The sequence below is a fragment of the Penicillium roqueforti genome (genome assembly GCF_015533775.1).
Source record: "Penicillium roqueforti strain LCP96 04111 chromosome Unknown scaffold_22, whole genome shotgun sequence".
Taxonomy (NCBI): domain Eukaryota; kingdom Fungi; phylum Ascomycota; class Eurotiomycetes; order Eurotiales; family Aspergillaceae; genus Penicillium; species Penicillium roqueforti.
In genome coordinates, this window is record NW_024067586.1 from 266,437 (window position 1) to 283,950 (window position 17,514).

Below are 17,514 nucleotides of genomic sequence, written 5' to 3' on the forward strand. Positions count from 1 at the left end.
AGAACTGAAGCGTGTCTGCTAACAAAGTCTGAATGGTGGGTGGTCGAAGTTTCATCATCACGACAAGGTCCCCTGCTGCGGAAGTAAAGCCGCCGGTAAATGGCTTCATGTCAAGTCGTCCATTGCCATATATATCGCGTTTTTTGAGCTCTATGAGCCTCCCTAAAGGCGCAATGCAGCTCCATGAGTGACGCAGGAGTTCACCACCGAGGGAGTTCAAAACAACGTCAACGCCTCTTTCTCAACATCTAGAATGTCCTTTTGTTCAAGGCACTCAAGGTCCTTGCTTTCAGTCTACCCAATGGCAGGTAGCACTTCTGTCAAGAGTTCGATGACTTGAATCCACATGTGTAAGAACGACGTCCGTGAATTGAATCTGCATTGTTGAAGATGACTTGTCCCAAAATGTTATGTCGCTTTTCAGTTTCTTCAAAAATTCGAGTGTAGCATTGTGACACAGAAACTCGTGGCTAGGCTCGCTACTGACATCAGACGCAATCTAAATTTCTCAACATATCCATGGATGCCGGGAGATATACAAACCGTATTGTTCATACAACAATACAAACTCTATTGTTCTGTGAATAATATAAACCCTGTTATTTACGGAACAATACAAATCCTATTGTTCACAGAACAATACAAACCTTGGTACCTATCCGCCAACCTCTGGGGTATAAACAGGGCTCTCATACTTCTTCTTCTTCTTCCCTCCCCACCCTTCCAGGTTTCTTCAAGTCTTTACACTATTCATCTTCTGCTACAATCTTCACTCTGGTATATCACTTCACTTTGTACCATCAGTTCACTCCAGTACATCATCACTTCTTCACTCTGGTTTATCACTTCACTCTCAGTCGTCATCTTCAGTCATGGACCCCTCAGTGCCGTCTCTAGGGCCTTCAGGCCTTCCTACACCCCCGCTGTCTCCTCGAAAACGACGCCGCCACCTTCGTGAGTCCGATGATGCAGAAGGTGACATGAGTCTTGAGCAGTACTTGCAGCGCGTCGAAGTTTACCGATCGACCAGTATCCCCAGTCGGTTTCCTTCGCCAGTAAAACTGGAGGTTCTCCCTTCTCTTGAGAAAGTACTCAGGCCACTCTACCCTGAAGTCAGTTCGATACTGAACCAACACAATCTGCCGGGGATGATGATGTATCGGTGTTGGAGGATGACCAAGCCGGGGTATCCCCGTGGTGACATCCCCGTCGATATTTTCAGTGTCCTCCTTGATACCTCGACTCCAAACATCTCTCCTCTTGGCCCTATCAAAGACGAGATCTTGAGCCTCTTCCGTCGACACAAGGTCAGAGTGCATGTCGAAATTTCGAACGACAAGCTCTGCCACCACCCGACATTTTTCTCTATCGCCTTAAACCACCCTCTTGTCAAAGCATACGACCGAGTCATGCAGAATCTTGTCGCCATCCTGAAGCAGACACTTGGTTCCAACTTCAATATGCTATGCCCCTTCAACGTTGGTCCGAATGAAGCCAAGGCGCAGCCGACCATTGTGGTATTTGTGGAGCCATGGACGATTACAAACTGGTTTGAGCTGCGACTTCAAGTCATGTCTCGACTCTTGCCACACATACAAGCGGACAGCTTTGACATCGAATTTTTACCCGGCGCCATGTCATTCCTGAATGGAGGCGGCATTCCGTTCACACACAACGTCAAAGAGCATGAGGTTCCCCGAATGGGATCCTCGATCGGAATTGAAGGAGACAAAAACGCCGGAACGCTTGGCGGGTTTGTGACATTGACTCACGGTGATGTCGTTCGTAGAGGTTTTTTGACCAATTACCACGTGGTCAGGCCATCGCCGTCCCAACGCCCCTCTGACAGCAACGATTTCCTCCAAAGTCTCGACCGTTTCGGCTCCTCCCCTGTGCGCCCTCTGGCCAACAAAATCACGATGGAATCGCCATCTGGCCTTGATAAAGACGCCACCGCTGCCCACATTTCCGAGCGCTTAGAGGCAATGCGCGAACACGAGACTGAACTGAATGCCAAGGTGCAAGAGCGAGAGCTACTCGGAGCTACACCAAATCCCGGAATCCTGGAGGCGCTTTCAAACACAAAAGATTCTATTCAAGAGGCGTTGCTTCTACGTTCAGTCGTCGACCGAATGCCGTTCAGCCTAGGTGATGTTCAGTTTGTGTCAGGATATGAAGTGCACGGTGGTCACGTTATAGACTGGGCATTCGTTCAGATGTCTAAAGCCGCCGAGCCAAAGTTCTTCAGGCCAAATTTTATGCCATCGGTCCCTAAGAAGTACCAGCCAGAGAAATGGAGCCCGTCTCAAAATTCTGCAATCTGGCTAGGAAAGAAACCTCTCAGTGAGTTTGGGTCACTTAAAGATGGGGATTGGTGTTGCAAAAAAGGTCGTACTTCTGGCTTTACTGCAGGTGTAGTGAACGGCCCCAAAGCATACTGCAAGTGGAATGGCCCTGAAGTAAGATATACTCCGAGCGGACAAAAAGTTGAAATGCGTGCTCTTGAAACTCAAGAGTTCGTCATTGTGGGCAAAAGAGCTGGGGTAAATGAGGAATCGTTCTGCACGGACGGGGACTCTGGTTCATTCGTTCTCGGCGAGAGTGGAGAGGTCAAGGGTTTGCTGTGGGGGGGTATGGAGAAAGACAAATGGAATTTGGGGCTAGCATCAAGCATGCCTGATGTCATGGCTTCGATCCAGGAGAAGATGGGAGGGTCCGTTACATTGAGCCTTCCGGCTTGACTCATTGATCTTTCAAATCTGTGGACATTTGCTTCCAAGGTTCTGTGCTTATTGAACTCTAGTTGCATTGCTTCGTTGAACCCCATTGCGTTTTTATAGCTTCATTTGACGTCCAGTACCATGTGCCCTGACATAGGACGTATATTTATACCCGAGATCCGTACTCTTGTAGGTATACTGTATACCTGGGCTGGTCATAGAAGCAAAGTGGCAAATCATTATATGCGATCAAGATTGCCGTCGAAGGAGACCGACGGAGCAACAAATAAAAAGAATCTAAACAACAAAATATCTATTTTTTAGCACTCAGATGGAAAGGGAAGGCCAAGAAGTGGCAGAGGAAATCCGCTATCTAGGTAGCGGATTTTGTAGATACTGTAGATCTTGATGAACTTGACTTTTATTCCCACCCTTACGCCGGATGAATAATGATATATATACCAGCCCAACAGGATGTACAACCATGTGTGATATATGAAAAACAGATGTGGAACATAAGTTGAAATGCAAGATTACTTCCTGCCACGCGCCCGCTCGTACTCGTTGGCAGCACGGCCCTCCTGGCTCTGAATCTCCGCAACCAGACGCTTGTACTTCTTCTCGTACTCGGAATCGCGCTCTTTCTTTTCGCGCAGCTGCTCGCGAGCAACGAAGCTGGCGTCCTTGCGAAGCTCGCGCATGGCACCCTTGCGCTCGCGCTTGAACTCCTTCTTGAGACGGTTGGACTCGGCACGCTCGCGGTCTGGATCGTAGTGCTTGTCTGGGTTGAAGTTCTCCTCGAACTTCGGAATGGCTGTTTTGATGGCCAAGGGTTTGTGGTCGTGCAAAAACAGCGGACGACGAACAAGACGAGCTTGTGCGAGGTGGGAATCGATCTTGTTCAGGGTGCTCTGGATGGGTTCCCGGGCTGCTGAGTATACCTTGCCTCTGAGGGATTGGTGGAGGTGCTGCAGAACGGCACGGACCGGTGTGAAGATCTCGGTGAAAGCAGATTTCTCGGCCCAAATATCGGAAGCGGAGCCAAGGAGAGACACGAGAGTAGCGAGGAGGGAGATCTTAAGCTCCTCCTGCGCCTGGGGATCAGAAGGAGAAGTGGTCACGTCGCGGAATTGCAGCTTGCGAGGTGTCACCTTCTTGGAGGGCACGAGCTGAACAGATTCCTGTGACTTTCTGTAGGGGAAAGCTCCAAACTTGACAGTCGGTTCCGTGGGAGCAATATTGCAGAGAGCATTTAGAGTGTAGTTGATAAACTCGGGCATATATCTCTTCGAGGTTTTTTGATATTGGAGACAAAGACTCGCGGCATATGTACCACTTGCAAGGTCTGTGAGCGAGGCGGTGGTGCACTGACCCAGGTAACGCGCTAGGCATAGATGAGCGGGTGTGGCTGTCGTATGGAAGTGATCAGATGTGGGGAAGAAGGTCGAGAGGCCGGTAAGCAAGATGAGGTCGCCGGGTAATAGATTGAGTGGGCGTTCCTTGCCAATCTCACGAAGTTGGGCTCGGCACGCAATTGTCACATTCAAAGGATGGGTCTTAGCCAAAGAATGAATGTGACGGATGATACTCTCCAGAATGGCAAATGGAGGTTGCTCAGTCTCGTTACCCATGTAAGAAACATGCTCGACAAGAACTTCAGCAAATCGACCAAGCTTGTCCTTGTTTCCAGGCCTAAGCCGTGGATGGTGCAATGCTCGAATGCGCTGGATAACAGTCGGGATTTCCTCGACAGGTACGTTTTTTGTGATACTCAGGAAGCTCTCATGGTCTTTTGGACAAGGATACGTGAATGCGAGCTTTCCGTTTGCTTCCTTGTTAATCTCGGCAGCAGTCGAAGCCGCAGCGGAATCTTCTGTCGGCAGCGTCATTCCGTTGATGAGCTCGTCCTCCCCATCTGGCCCGTCAGACTCATCGCTCGACGAAGCCTCCTCATCTCCTTCCATGTCACTGTCACCCATGTCGAGGCTGGCATTCGAATCTGTCTCGACTAGATCTTCGTCGATGATGAAATCATCTTCATCTTCGACGCCAAGTTCAGGGCGTGTTTCGCTAGGGTAAGCTGGAAGGCCGAAATGCGTAGCATCGTCAATTTCCGACTCGTCATCATCGGGAATTTCGTCCTGATCCATACTGTCCTCTTCGTCGTCAGTGAGCTGCTCTCCACGCATTCGTCGGAGGCGATCGTTCTCAAGTTTCTTGAGCCGCTCAGCCTCTTCCTCCACCTTCTCCTCTTCGGTCTTCGTGCGATCTGTGGGTCTTGATCGTTGATCGAATGTCATCTGTCTAAGGCGCTGATCGTATTCCTTCTCTGGATCCTTGCTATTTTGCGACTCTTCTAGCATAGCAGCACGCTCTGGGTTCATCTCTGAGAAATCCTGTCTGGGTGCCTCTGCCTTGGTCGCCTTGGCTGCAGGCTTGATGCCCCGCAGAGCCTCGAAAAGATCAGGAAGTTCCTTATCCAATGCTTCCCGTAGGTCTTCATCATCATCTTTGGTCTGTTGCCGTTCCGCTTTGTAGAACTTAGACTTGGCAATGACTTCTTTCATGACCTCGGCCTTAGTCTTTTTGCGCCCTGGCTGTTCTTCGTCTCCATAGTCAATGAAGTCCTCATGATCCTGATCCGGATCCGCATCCTGGTTTTCATCACCATCGGGAAATCGCTTCCGTTTCCGCGACGTTTCCTCGTCGGATTCCGCGTCATCCAAGTCTCCGGCCTCGAAGTCGTCTTGGTTCGCTCCATCGAACGACAAAGATTGACCCATGTGAGTAAGCTGCATCTCATCATCATCATCCTCGAGGTTGAACATGGACTCCTTCCGCATCTTTCTCTGGCTCTCTCTCGCAAATCTCTCGGCGGCCCGTTCCTCGGGTGTCATGGTGGGATCATTCTCACCGAACCGGCGATCGATGAGTCCACCGATCTTGTTTCGGCTGTTCATCTCTTTCAGAAGAGTGGCGCGTCGCTAACTAAAGTTAGCTTTATAATCGCAATGCTCAAGGAAAGCAGATAAACCTACTCTTTCTTCACCTAGTGATTTAGTAACACCTGGGCGAGCGCCACCTCCAGCGGTCGTGTTACCGTCTCTGGTTGTGACAGCAAACTTGCTGGATTTGTTTATCGTCTTGATCTCGAAAGGGTTGAATCGATCTCGAATGGCTTGCAAGGCGACCTCGCGCTGGTTGCGATTCTTCGCACCGACTCCGGTCTTTGCATTTTGTCGTTTTTCTTTCTTGGACTTCTGAGGACCAAGAACTCCGTTTTCACGGAGAGAAGCCTTCAGCTGTTTGAGCTGAGAAGGCGGCATTTTGTGTGATTGGGTTTGAATTCGAGAGTTGGGAGTTTTTTTCCCCGTCGTGATTCCCATCAAAAAAATCAGGTACACCGCCTCCGCGGTCTTCGTCGATCAATATTCTGCCGATTATGTTCTCCGCATCTCTCCAACTCTCACAACCGGTATGGCTCCCTTTTCTGGGGATGGTGTGCTATGGCTATGCCTAGGTATGGCGCATTTGTCCGAGGAAGCGATTTTGGCTCAGACGATTAACTTACCTAGGCGTCTCATTGTTCTTTGCCATACGCGGTATCGCTACAGACCTCCGTCAAGTCGTTGACCTGACAGAAATCAAACAAACTGAGAAGGAAGACAAGATTATTAGCGAGGGAACAGAAGAAGGTGCGCAGATATTTATATCTAATGCATTACTGTACTAATAAATCCTATAGCTCTCAAGTTAGACACCCTCTTGAAGCTTTCTCAAAGCACGAGCCATGACCTCCGAGCTGCGTACGCTAAAACAACGTTATTTTGAACTCTGTGCGTCAGCTAATACTACACAGGGCGCTGCGCATCATTTCAGAGCGTTCTACCAAGGGAGATACTCGTGATTTGCTATTGGAGGAACTAGCGTCCAAGAACAAAGTTCACCAACGGCGAGCTCTGAATGCATTGAACTTCTTGGTTTCTAACCGGGCCCGTATGCTTCCCAATATGCATCATTTTGACAGTATATAGATGCTCATACTATCTTCCAGTCACTCGAACCTCGATTTGCACTCGACTCGCCGACGTACCCACCTTTACCGCCATTATCAACTGCCTTTGCAACCTACTAGAAGAACACGTGGAGAAGACATCAACGACCAATTCGCCTATTTTTCCAAAGACACGGCCGATGGGAGAAAAGAAGGCGCTGAACATTTTGAATGTCTTGTTGCCAGAGAACATACCCGACGCATTGGAGGCGGGGATCATCAGCCGATGGCTCTGCAGATATCCATTCCCGTGTGCAACAGCCGAGCCTTCTCGCCGGCGGGATGTGGTGATCCTCATGAAAACATGGTGGTCGGATGATGTAGTCATGAGCGCGATTTTCAGTGCGCTTTCCTCGCACCCGGATGGAATCAAGCAGCTGCGGAAACATGGACTGATGGGCAGCATGATCGAGGAGAATGACCAGGACGATGAGGATGATGCGGACAGTGATGTGTGGATGGTAGACGCGGATGAGGCAGGAGGATCTTTTGGACGATCTCGTTCGCGTAGACAGCAGGAGGGGAGTGCCGAAGAGCAAGCGCTTCGCCGACGCAGGAGAGAAGCTATGGTTTTGAGCGACGGTGGACGGCCAATTGGAAATGGAGACATAATCCAACGACCTGTTGATTATTTATGATCTTCAATTTGTCTGCAACACTACGCAACCAACCGACTCTCAAAACTAGCTTTCCAGCTACTGTACTTTATGTCCATGATACCCCACGCAAGAAATATGATATGCCATGAATTTTCTTTGAACCTCAATATAATACTAAAGCCCCATCCACGCTGATTTGGCTAAGTGGTCGGTCTTCTTCCGACTGTTCTTGATAACACCGAACGCCTTCAATTCTGATAGAGCGCCATAGAACAAAGACATTACAACTCGGTCATCGCAGCCATCAGCCTCTTCGGTTTCAAAGACACCATAGAAAGCCTGCCAGAGATCATGAACATTCACCAGAGCGCCCGAATCAAGGTACAATTGATAAAGTATCGCGGTGGCAGGTTGCTTGGCCGAGACCTTTGTCATAGTGGCATCCGACGAGGAAAGCAGGTAATCAAAGGGAGTAGCCAGGGCGCGCTCGATTGCAAAGCGCGGCCTGGGGGCGAATGTTTCCTTTAATGGATTCCGCAGATCAAACAAGAAGGCTTCATGTAGAAACAGATCTTGTGGGTTGATAAGGGTTTCTGTGAGATATACTTGCAAAAGAGCAACCAGTCGGTCGACGATGTTGGTATATTCCACAGCTTGTTCCGATAGATCGGCTTGGCCTTTGCTTAGCCGGATACGCTGCTGGACGACAGTGGTTCTTGTGACGGTGCTGTTGATATTGTATCCACTGCGCAGTGGACCGGACTCCGGGCACGTTTCCAATAGAGTCTTGAGATCTTCTTGAATCGCATCGGCTTCTCGACTAATTAATATCCCTCTGAGACGCACGAGAAGTTCATCCAGCTTATCAGAATCTAGGGTTTTGGCTGCGGCCACCATTTCTTCCACAATAGTGGACTCAGACAGTTCGCCAGAGAGTGCGCGAACAGAAAGGTCCGGCACAGTAGTCTTTTTCGCGCTCTGTGTGTGTTCAAGACAGACATATATGACACGGACTGCCTGGAACATGCCTCGCATTCTTTGCTGGTTTGCATCCAGGTACTTGGGCGTCTCTTGAATAAGATATTCGTCATCCTCTAGCAAATCTCGGATTTGCTTGATAGAGCCTTCTTCGACTAGATCCTCACAGAACCTTGAATCATATTAGTTGAGATATAACCTGGGAATTGGAGAATCTTACATCCGGAATGATGGCAGGTTTCTGACGGCCTCACATAGCTTGTTTTGGGCGAGAACCGTAGAATCTGGGTTGGCTAATAGTACCGACAGAGGATTTGCAAAGAAATGAGACATGTATGCATACTGCACGAATTAGATTTCTGTTTTAAAGCCATTGGGATAGTTCTCACCTTGACCATGCGGCTGAATGCCTCCGGACTTTGAAAATAGTCACTTGTGTTTTCAAACAGAGTATTGGTAACGTTGCGACCCAGCCATAGATTGGTGCCTGAGTCGGTCTGCAGAGTCTCATAGATGCGGTCGACACAGTTCCCGGCCTCTTGGACCTCGAAATGCTTCCCTTGAAGGAGAGCAACGCACGAGCGAGGCAGTCTGCCTTCGAACAGCTCTACAGAGGTAGAGATGCCTAATAGAACCGTGAACGGTATACGGTCAAGCCATGATCTAGTAGAAGGTCAGTTGGGAGATCGACCGAAGTCTGGAATGTCAATCGCACTTGAATAGAGACAGAAGATCAGTCAAAAGGCCAGGGTCAAAAGCCTCGCTATCTCGAAGCGCTAGGACCAATTTCTTGGTCCCCTTTCTCTGCACATAGTCGTGAAGAAGATCTAGATCGTAACCGAGAAGTCGAGGGCCCTGGTGAATGGTTAGTACAATAATGCGATGTTTTTGATTCGACATACAGCACGATCTGTAAGGAACTTTTGATATCCATCATTGCCATCGGTGTTTGTAACCGCAGCTCGGATGATGTTCTTCAACGTTGTTTTCAGATTGGGAGCATCGCCTGATTCCAATACCACGACGCTGCCTTCTTCGGTCGATATCAATTGACCATTAAGCCGTGATAGCAATCTGCTAAGCGAGGAAACATTTGATCCAACTGTCACCAAAGCTGTAGGAATACATCCATCACATCTAAAACCCTAGTTAGAGCACGTTCGTGGATCGCATCGGGATAGGGACGTACGTCTGAGGTGAGGTGTTTCTGACAAAGGACAACACATCCGCCAAAACTGCTGAATCGACATCCTCGAGGATATTCTAAACTCCCGGTGAGCAATATATCACTATCGGTCTTAATTAATTTGCCCGACTGACCTGGATCTTGTTTTCTTGCTTTGACCAAAGCTCCTGATACGTATCATATCGCAATTGGACGGACTCGGCGTTCTCGTCTCCGTTTAAAAGGGGCACAAAGCGCTGTTGATCAGCCTGGTCATCTCTTCCGGTAGTTGACGAGACTTTGCGGCGCTTTGAAGGTCGTTCGCCTGCTGATTTTCCGTGTTTGGGTGGTTGGTAGATGTACGAACCCTGGGATGATTTGTGAGCGCGCAATCCCAAGAATACCATGCCAGATCCGAAAACAAACCAGGTTTTGGGGCTTGTCATTTGACAAGCCTAAGGCATCGTTCAATCCATCAGCATCCATACTGCTGCTCGAAAGGGCTTGGTTGTCGCAATGGGGATGACTTCAAGGGCGGAAGCGCGACAAACGCTAAACCTAATTAGGCGATAATTGGTTCTCTTCCGAACTTGAACTTCTTCACTTCTCCAACTTTTCTGGTCGCATTCGATGACCGATTGACTTCAGACTTCAGACTTCATGCTGCGCCAGGCTATTCAAGGAGCCCGATGGTGTCAGCATGTGGCCCGCAGCCCATCGACACGCGCTCCACGCCGGACCTTCTCCGCCGTAGCTCCGCGGCGTCTTAATTTTGGCGGACCGAACGACAAAGTCACATTCTACGAACAAGAATCCCCCGAAAGCAAAACACGTCGAAAAATCGACCCCGAAGCCGAACAGAATGAGGAACGAGATGAGGTCAAAAAGGAGCTCGCTAAGATCCAGGATGAATTGAAGGTCTTGGAGGAGGGACCTTTTGCTCCCAACAGCCCTTTCATCAAGAGTTTGCCAGAAAAGGAAAGGAAGATTGCTCTAGAAGCTCTGAAAAAATATGACGAGGAAAATCCCGAGCCAGCAGAAGAGGCCGGGTTGGAGCAAGTTTTTGACAAAGAGCTTGATGATATGCTACGAGAGGAGTTTGAAGGCCTCGCGATGGAAGAAGAGAACTGGGAGGATGGCGTCAAAAATCGGCGAAAAATAGCTGCCAGACGATCTGCCGCAGCAAAGCGTGCAGGAGCAGAAGCTCATCCTTACGTTATAAAGTTCAATAATTCTCTACGACTACTCCAAGAAAAGATGTCAGACGAGCGGGCTCGACAGGACTTATGGAAGTGGTACCGACGATGCAAGCAGACCATCCCAGGGTTTTTGACAATAATGCCTGAGAGGGCACTCGAAACAATATGGGATTCACAAGCAATAGGAGAGTCTGACCAGGCTACACGCTCAAAACATTTGCAAATCCTGGCCAAGGACGCTACATCTATCGGCCAAGAACTGGCTACGCCTCAGATCCTGTTTTATATTACATCTCTGCATAAAAGTGGCTCCACCAGCCTTGCACTAGAGCAATGGGAGGCATATCAAGCGGAGTTGTCTCAGAAGAAGGAGGATCTGGAAGAGTACTGGAAGCTCGGAGTGCGATTATTTGCTGCAGATAACAACCCACAACGAGCTCAAGATATTGCTTTGGCTTTCCTGGCAAACGACCGAACTCGTCAGCCGCGTGTACTCATTCCTGTCATCACAGCATGGGGAAGGCTGCCCGGAAAGGAAGCTGAGGTAAAGGCTTGGGCACTTTATCTGCGGCTGAAGACATTCCTGGGCTCTGATATGACCATGGAAGACTATGATGAAATCAGCATTGCTCTTCTCACGGCTGGTCGATTGGATACTGCTGTTGCAATCTTCAAGGATATGATGGTGACAGGAAAAGACCCGGCCAATGACTCAACTGCTTTGTACAAAGCCGCATTGGGCCTGGCGGGTAACCTTCATGCATCGAGCATCAATGAAAATGAAGTAAACAAGGTCTCTTTGTCGGCACTCAAGGTGTTACCTCGCCAGTTCCAAAACCGGTTCTTCTATGCAAGTTGGATGAAAAAGCTCATTGGTATGGGTGAGGTCGACTCTGCTGCTCTGGTGATTGAACTTATGTATGAGCGATGTGTCAAGCCTGATAGCAAGCACTTGAACGGAATCATTGCCGGCTGGCTCCGTGATGGGAACACGAGTGCACGCGACAAGGCAGAGCGACTTGGGTGGGCCATGATTCAGAAGCGTATCGATGTTGTATGGAGACGATACCTACCAGCCGAGAGTTCCCCCCGGCTTCAAGTCAAGTATGAGGAGACAGAATCTGTACGCATGCCTCGGTTTATGCAGAGAGAGGTCCCACCTGCGAGCATCGAGACCTTCTCTATCCTTCTTCTTCATTACACACGCCGAGGCGACGACGACATGGTCAAATACTTGGTCAAGTCTCTTAGTGATGCACACATCAAGCCGAACTCTTACTTCATGAACCACCTTCTATACGCAGAGCTCCGAAAGCAAGACGTGAAAAAACTCTGGACCAAGTTCCAAACAATGTCTACCGCCATCCGGCCCGACGTGGAAACATATGCCTGCCTCTGGGACTGTGCCAAGCTCCAATACGACCGTGGACGTACTGCTTTCGATGCGGACTTCCCATCAGCACGCCAACTCTATGCCAATATGATGTCCTGGTACTCCCAATTATCTCCTCGCACTCAGAAAACCACCCGAGCGCAGATTCCTAGAGCTCTATTTGATCAGATTGTGCGATGTTTCTGTCTCTCTAAAGACGTCCCCGGCACATTAGTGGTCATACACTCGATGCATTCAGCCTTCGGCTTCGCACCTGATGACACCACCGCGCGCATGATAGTACTTCAAATTGCGCGACTGGCTGGTGTACCAGCTGACACTCCCAAACGGCGCCTCCGCCGCTTGTCTTCGACGCCACGAAGCAAAGAAAATATCAGCCAGGTTAGCCGTTTGCTCGAACTGTTGGGTAACCGCAAAGCCGAAAACCTGCGATTGCAAGGATTGAGTCTTGAGCAGCTAGATCCACGTGAGATGGAACAATACCAACTAGAGATCATGGCAAGTCTACTACGGATCGTGATGAGCCGAGCAGATGCCTTGGACCCAGTTCAAGTCGAAAATAAACTCGAGATAGCGGCGAAGGAGATGTTGGCCGAACATATCGATCTGGGGCTGCCCTTAGGGGTAGAGGATAGCAAGCTTTTGTGACAATGTCAGTAGCCTATCCTTTTTGGCTTATCCATTGCATTGGATTTACTGAGAAATCAAGGCGTTTGACGGTTTGTTTTGCTCTTAGATTAGGGCTGTATATTATTTTGTACTTAGACATAATGTACTTATATCGCTGAGGTCTACCATCTTTCCTCTGCTCCTCTCCACAAATGATTTTCCTTTTCCTTCTCTCTCTTTCTTGCTAGCTCAGCTCACTTGATGGAGTTTTTGCCTTTTCGCCTTCTCTAGAAACTTTTTAACACTCGGCAATTGTCGCACCAACTGTCCTACCAAAGTCTTGAAATTGACTCTGATATATCTCCTGCTTGCTATTGATTATCTCCATGCAGAAGCTGGTATTATCCACGCCGGTATGATATTTCTAGACCCATTTTCACTTCTTATTCGTCCTCCTAACGCGTTCCCTCTAGACATACAAGAAAAAAACATTATGCTCGGGATTGAAGATCCTTCAATCTTAGCTGATTTCGAAGAGGCGGAGAAATCCAATCCTAGTCCCCGGGAGATCATTGAAGATCGAGTGATTTATTTATCTCACAAGCTCAAGAAAACAAACCAGCATGACCGACCTGTTTTATGCGACTTTAGCCAGGCTCCTTTGGATCAGCCCGTTACTCAGGTGATATAAAACCATATATATACCAGGCCCCCGAAGTTTTACTACGAATGTCTTGGGATCAAAGGGTTGATATTTGGAATATCGGGGTTGTAGTAAGGAGGGCATATTTTGGTGTACTTACCAATCCTCTAACTGTCAACAATCTAATTACCTCAGGTCTAGGACTTTTCCAAAAAGGACATCTATTTTACGCTCGAGATTCACAGAAGCAAGATTCGGACGCTAATCATATCGCTGAGATGATTGCGCTTCTTGGACCACCGCCAAGAGAGATGATACAGAACAGTGACTATGCTACAGACTTCTTTGATATTGAAGGTACGTCACTAGAATAATACAGGCCTCTAGGGCTCCCGGTCCTGACTGAAGATCAAGGCAGTTGGAAGGGCACCGTTCCAATTTCCCTTAAGAACTTTGGAGCACCTTGAGGGAAATCTAGAAGGTGAACAGCAGCAACTCTTTCTTAAATTCATGCGCAAGATGCTTCGGTGGCGACTAGAGGAAAGATGTTCCGCAAGAGATTTATTGTCAGATCAGTGGCTAAGGTCGCTATAATTAGTCTTAATAGCCCCGTTCGTTGTATATTTGACCGGAACAGGAGTACTTTGATAGGTTTTCTAAGTCTTCAGCCTCACCAATAACTGGTATACTAAAAATGTAATTTCTCTTGTGAAACCGTAGTCCAAAAACCTCTAACAAGAGTGTATTTTGAACCAAAAAGTACAATAACAGGAAAAACGACTCATATCTATTTTTTGCCCTTGCCCTTCTTCTTCTTTGCGCTTGCCGGAGAAGCAGGCGTACTCGAGGTTTCCGCCTCCACAAGAACAGCATCGTCATCACTGCCCTGAATAGAGGCACCGGCGGCAGGGGCCGTAGATGCGGCCTCAGAGGACTTGGTTGTGATGTTGGTAGTCTTAGCCTCGTCAGTAGATGCTACTGAGCCCTCATTCAACTCCTTCATGAATCCCTCTTGGATACTCGTCTTCTTCTTGATCCACCACTGGCGCTCCTCTTCCAATTTTTTCTGTTGATCGTCCATGCGCTTGCGGTAAATATCGTTATTCATCATTTCGTTGGCGGACTGGAAGATAGTCTGGCCCCAGCCGGGGACATAGGCGTTTGCCTGTTTGATTTTGTTTAGTAAAGCACAAAACATATACAACCATTTGTTCGCCGAGAAGAAAAAATGTTTCTTGGCGACAGAGAACGGAGTTTGCTTATCATACCTCTGAAACCACATCCTTGACCTCATCTTCCATCTCCTTCTCCGCGCGCTGGAATCGCTGCCAGAGATCATCGCCGACACTACCACGTTGGACGAGCGTTGTGAGAGCTTGCTTCTGGGTGCGCAGTGCCATAATGCGACGGATGTCTTCAGCTGCGCGACGGAGAAGAGAAGCCTTGAAGATAGAGTCAGGGATAGCGGGGGCCTTCTTCTCTTTTGTGGAAGTTGTTGAGGGTTCAAGGTGGAGGAGAGAGAAGTAGATATCACGCTGGAGGTGGGCAGGGAACCATGGCTCTAGAGATGCTGCCTTGTCTATAAATTATTCACAAATCATATATTAGCCTTGGGGACAATTGGACACGTCGGCGCACGAGATGGTCGGAGAGGCTGAGAGGTTGAGGCTTTCTAGGGGTATTTCACATACGGGACTTGCGCTTGCGGTAGAGGGAGGAGAATGTGGCAAGCGATCCCAAGAGAATGCCTAGGTAGGCGACTGGGACGGCGAGACTGAGCCAGTCCACGTCGAACATTGCGACGATGTGGTTTTTCGGGCAGGGGTATATGGAGAGATCGGAGGTCCGGGAAAGAAAATGAAATAAAGATGGTCAAGCTGTCATTCCCAAGTGTGAAGGTGAAATCAAGAAAAGAAAGGGCCTTGAAGTGCAAATGTGGTGGTCAACAAGCTCGAAAGGCCAGGGTGTTTAGTGGGTCACGTCACATGTTCACTCCTTCGAACCTACTTCCATGATAGTTATAACTAGTTCGGGCTGATTATAGATGTAGATGTACAACTTACTACATATGTGGCTAGAGTGGTTCAGGCTGCGTTTTTTTACTATAGCGATACTATAATAAATGACACTCATAACGAAAGATTCGTGCCAGGAGAGACTTGTGATATTAAATTCTATGTAGGCTTCCGCAAAGCCCAACTTTGGGCCTGGATGCCGGGCCTAAAGTCTAACCCCCGGCCTATCGTAGGCCTATTAGGCCCCCATTAGGCCCCTACGAAAGCCTATTCTTATCTTAAATGTTATACTTGTGTAGTATCTATAAAGTCTGGGAACAATGCCACCCGGTCATACTTTCAAATGAACTAGAAAGAGGTCAGAAACAGTTTAAAAAAAAACATGAAGAGGGCGTTTCGTGGGCTGGGCGCAAAAAGAGTATAGATATACTAGTTATGTTACAAGCACGGAGTTACATAATACACCCCAGTAATGATATTTGAACTCCAATTCCATACAAATAGACGAAATAGTAGACAGACATCACGGAACTGGTGTGGGAGCGATTCTGACCTCAACGGCGCCGTCATCTGGCAGAAGTAGGTCGTCCCCTGCCGCTGGTTCCCTCCGGTCAACATACCGAAGACCATTCCATCCACTCTTGCTATCCAAGCACCATAGTCTCCGGCTTCTGCGAAATGTTGTGGGTTCCTAACTCGGGACATTCCGAGCCAATTGATGACAAAATGGTACCCATGTCCCTGTTTACTTTTGAGCCGATCAAGCTCGACAGATTCCAAGCTGTAAAGCACAGAAGATGTTAGACCAGTAGATCGCCCGGACTTGGAAAGTCCCAACCCGTCGTGGGTATCGAGGATTAAACCACTATGATATGGACGATCGATCATGTCGCTGCTATTGTTATTGCTGTACCGGAACCCCTAAAGCTCATGAATTAGCCTGAGAAAAGACATAGATAACATCGAACTTGATATGTTGCCAGAGACCTCATCAGCATGCATTTTTCGGTGGATTCTATTGCTCGACATTTCAATCAGAGCCCAGTCAGCGGCCACTCGACGCTTGTCCTCATTGAGTCGGATGCGATACATACCACTTCCGGCGACGACATGTCCTAGGTAGTATGCTCCATTCTGGCATTTTCGCATATGAATCCCGGTTCTTTTCAAGGTGTTAAATATCCCGCAGCGTAGCCTCGTACGCACGCCTGGCAGAATCCGGTAACCAGCAACCTTCCCCTTTGTCCATCTCGGCCTTCGAGGTATAGAAAGAAGCATCTTTCACATCTTCAATGGACGAATTTAGCGCTTTTATCATGGTCCTGAGATCTCGAGATGCTGGGTGGTCGATTCGGAGAATGCGCTTGGCGATATCAAGGAAAAAATTGTTGTTGTGCATACCAGTCCAAGCCAACCCAAAGGCCTCCAGCGCGGAGTGTTGACTTTAGAACCCCCATTTTATCGATGATAACGGGACCATTGAACGGTGAAAAGGTGGATGATTTTGAGCAGAAGTCCATTGAATGAGCGCTTACTTGCGAGAAGGAAGATATGGTTGCAACTGACGACATGATGAAAATGACCACGATATCAGTCGAGGGAGGAGGGTTGGGAAGCGGAAGGTTCCGATCCGAAATTAGCATAAATAAAGTATAACTAGTTCGAGGAGCGGTCTTATCTATAACGATCTAAGTGTCCTACCGTATCTGTACTTTCTACTTATAAAGAGAATCACCATTTATATGGTTTACAGAAAGTCCTCGTACTAGACGAGTAGAACCCGTAGGTAGTTTTTCTTTTCCTTTCTCCTGGGTATTTATTATCTAATGACTGCTCTAAAAACTGTTCTAAAAATGGTATAGATACTAAAGAGCGATTCCTTCTATAACTAGAAAGTACGGACAGAGTAGGTACGATAGAGGTATAAATACCTCCTAGATTGTGAGGTACTAGAAGAAAGAGTACATTTAACTAATAACAAAGATAAAGAAAAAAAGAAGAAGTAAGTTGCAAAGTGGGAAGCAGCTACTAGTTAATATAGCTGACTACTTTATAAACGTTGCAAACTTTGTATCGTTGTCTGAAGTACAACATTTACAACAGTGTACCTATTATTCCTTCAAATATATATCTCGTTGT

The 17,514-nt window shown here is 48.1% G+C and overlaps 6 protein-coding genes across 6 annotated transcripts; 3 read left to right on the plus strand and 3 right to left on the minus strand.

The window, feature by feature from the left end:
• Positions 1-872: 872 nt before the first annotated feature.
• Positions 873-2,741, plus strand: LCP9604111_7337 (uncharacterized protein; the record flags this gene model as incomplete). The annotated part of the gene is made up of 1 exon (XM_039075358.1): positions 873-2,741. One exon carries the CDS (start codon positions 873-875, stop codon positions 2,739-2,741), a length of 1,869 nt encoding a protein of 622 aa, XP_038926728.1.
• Positions 2,742-3,253: 512 nt separating this feature from the next.
• LCP9604111_7338 (snoRNA-binding rRNA-processing protein NOP14) lies at positions 3,254-6,046 on the minus strand (the record flags this gene model as incomplete). The annotated part of the gene is made up of 2 exons (XM_039075359.1): positions 3,254-5,704; positions 5,759-6,046. The coding sequence occupies 2 exons, from the start codon at positions 6,044-6,046 to the stop codon at positions 3,254-3,256; spliced, it is 2,739 nt and encodes a 912-aa protein (XP_038926729.1).
• A 151-nt stretch (positions 6,047-6,197) lies between these two features.
• LCP9604111_7339 (uncharacterized protein) lies at positions 6,198-7,412 on the plus strand (the record flags this gene model as incomplete). The annotated part of the gene is made up of 5 exons (XM_039075360.1): positions 6,198-6,240; positions 6,296-6,415; positions 6,466-6,526; positions 6,580-6,716; positions 6,775-7,412. 5 exons carry the CDS (start codon positions 6,198-6,200, stop codon positions 7,410-7,412), a joined length of 999 nt encoding a protein of 332 aa, XP_038926730.1.
• Positions 7,413-7,547: 135 nt separating this feature from the next.
• LCP9604111_7340 (uncharacterized protein) lies at positions 7,548-10,002 on the minus strand (the record flags this gene model as incomplete). Its single annotated transcript, XM_039075362.1, has 8 exons — positions 7,548-8,523; positions 8,572-8,693; positions 8,741-9,014; positions 9,067-9,206; positions 9,254-9,488; positions 9,541-9,614; positions 9,672-9,884; positions 9,943-10,002. 8 exons carry the CDS (start codon positions 10,000-10,002, stop codon positions 7,548-7,550), a joined length of 2,094 nt encoding a protein of 697 aa, XP_038926731.1.
• A 174-nt stretch (positions 10,003-10,176) lies between these two features.
• Positions 10,177-12,756, plus strand: LCP9604111_7341 (pentatricopeptide repeat protein; the record flags this gene model as incomplete). Its single annotated transcript, XM_039075363.1, has 1 exon — positions 10,177-12,756. The coding sequence occupies one exon, from the start codon at positions 10,177-10,179 to the stop codon at positions 12,754-12,756; it is 2,580 nt and encodes an 859-aa protein (XP_038926732.1).
• Positions 12,757-14,147: 1,391 nt separating this feature from the next.
• On the minus strand, positions 14,148-15,157 carry LCP9604111_7342 (Sec63 complex subunit SEC66; the record flags this gene model as incomplete). Its single annotated transcript, XM_039075364.1, has 3 exons — positions 14,148-14,525; positions 14,629-14,939; positions 15,052-15,157. The coding sequence occupies 3 exons, from the start codon at positions 15,155-15,157 to the stop codon at positions 14,148-14,150; spliced, it is 795 nt and encodes a 264-aa protein (XP_038926733.1).
• Positions 15,158-17,514: the final 2,357 nt, after the last annotated feature.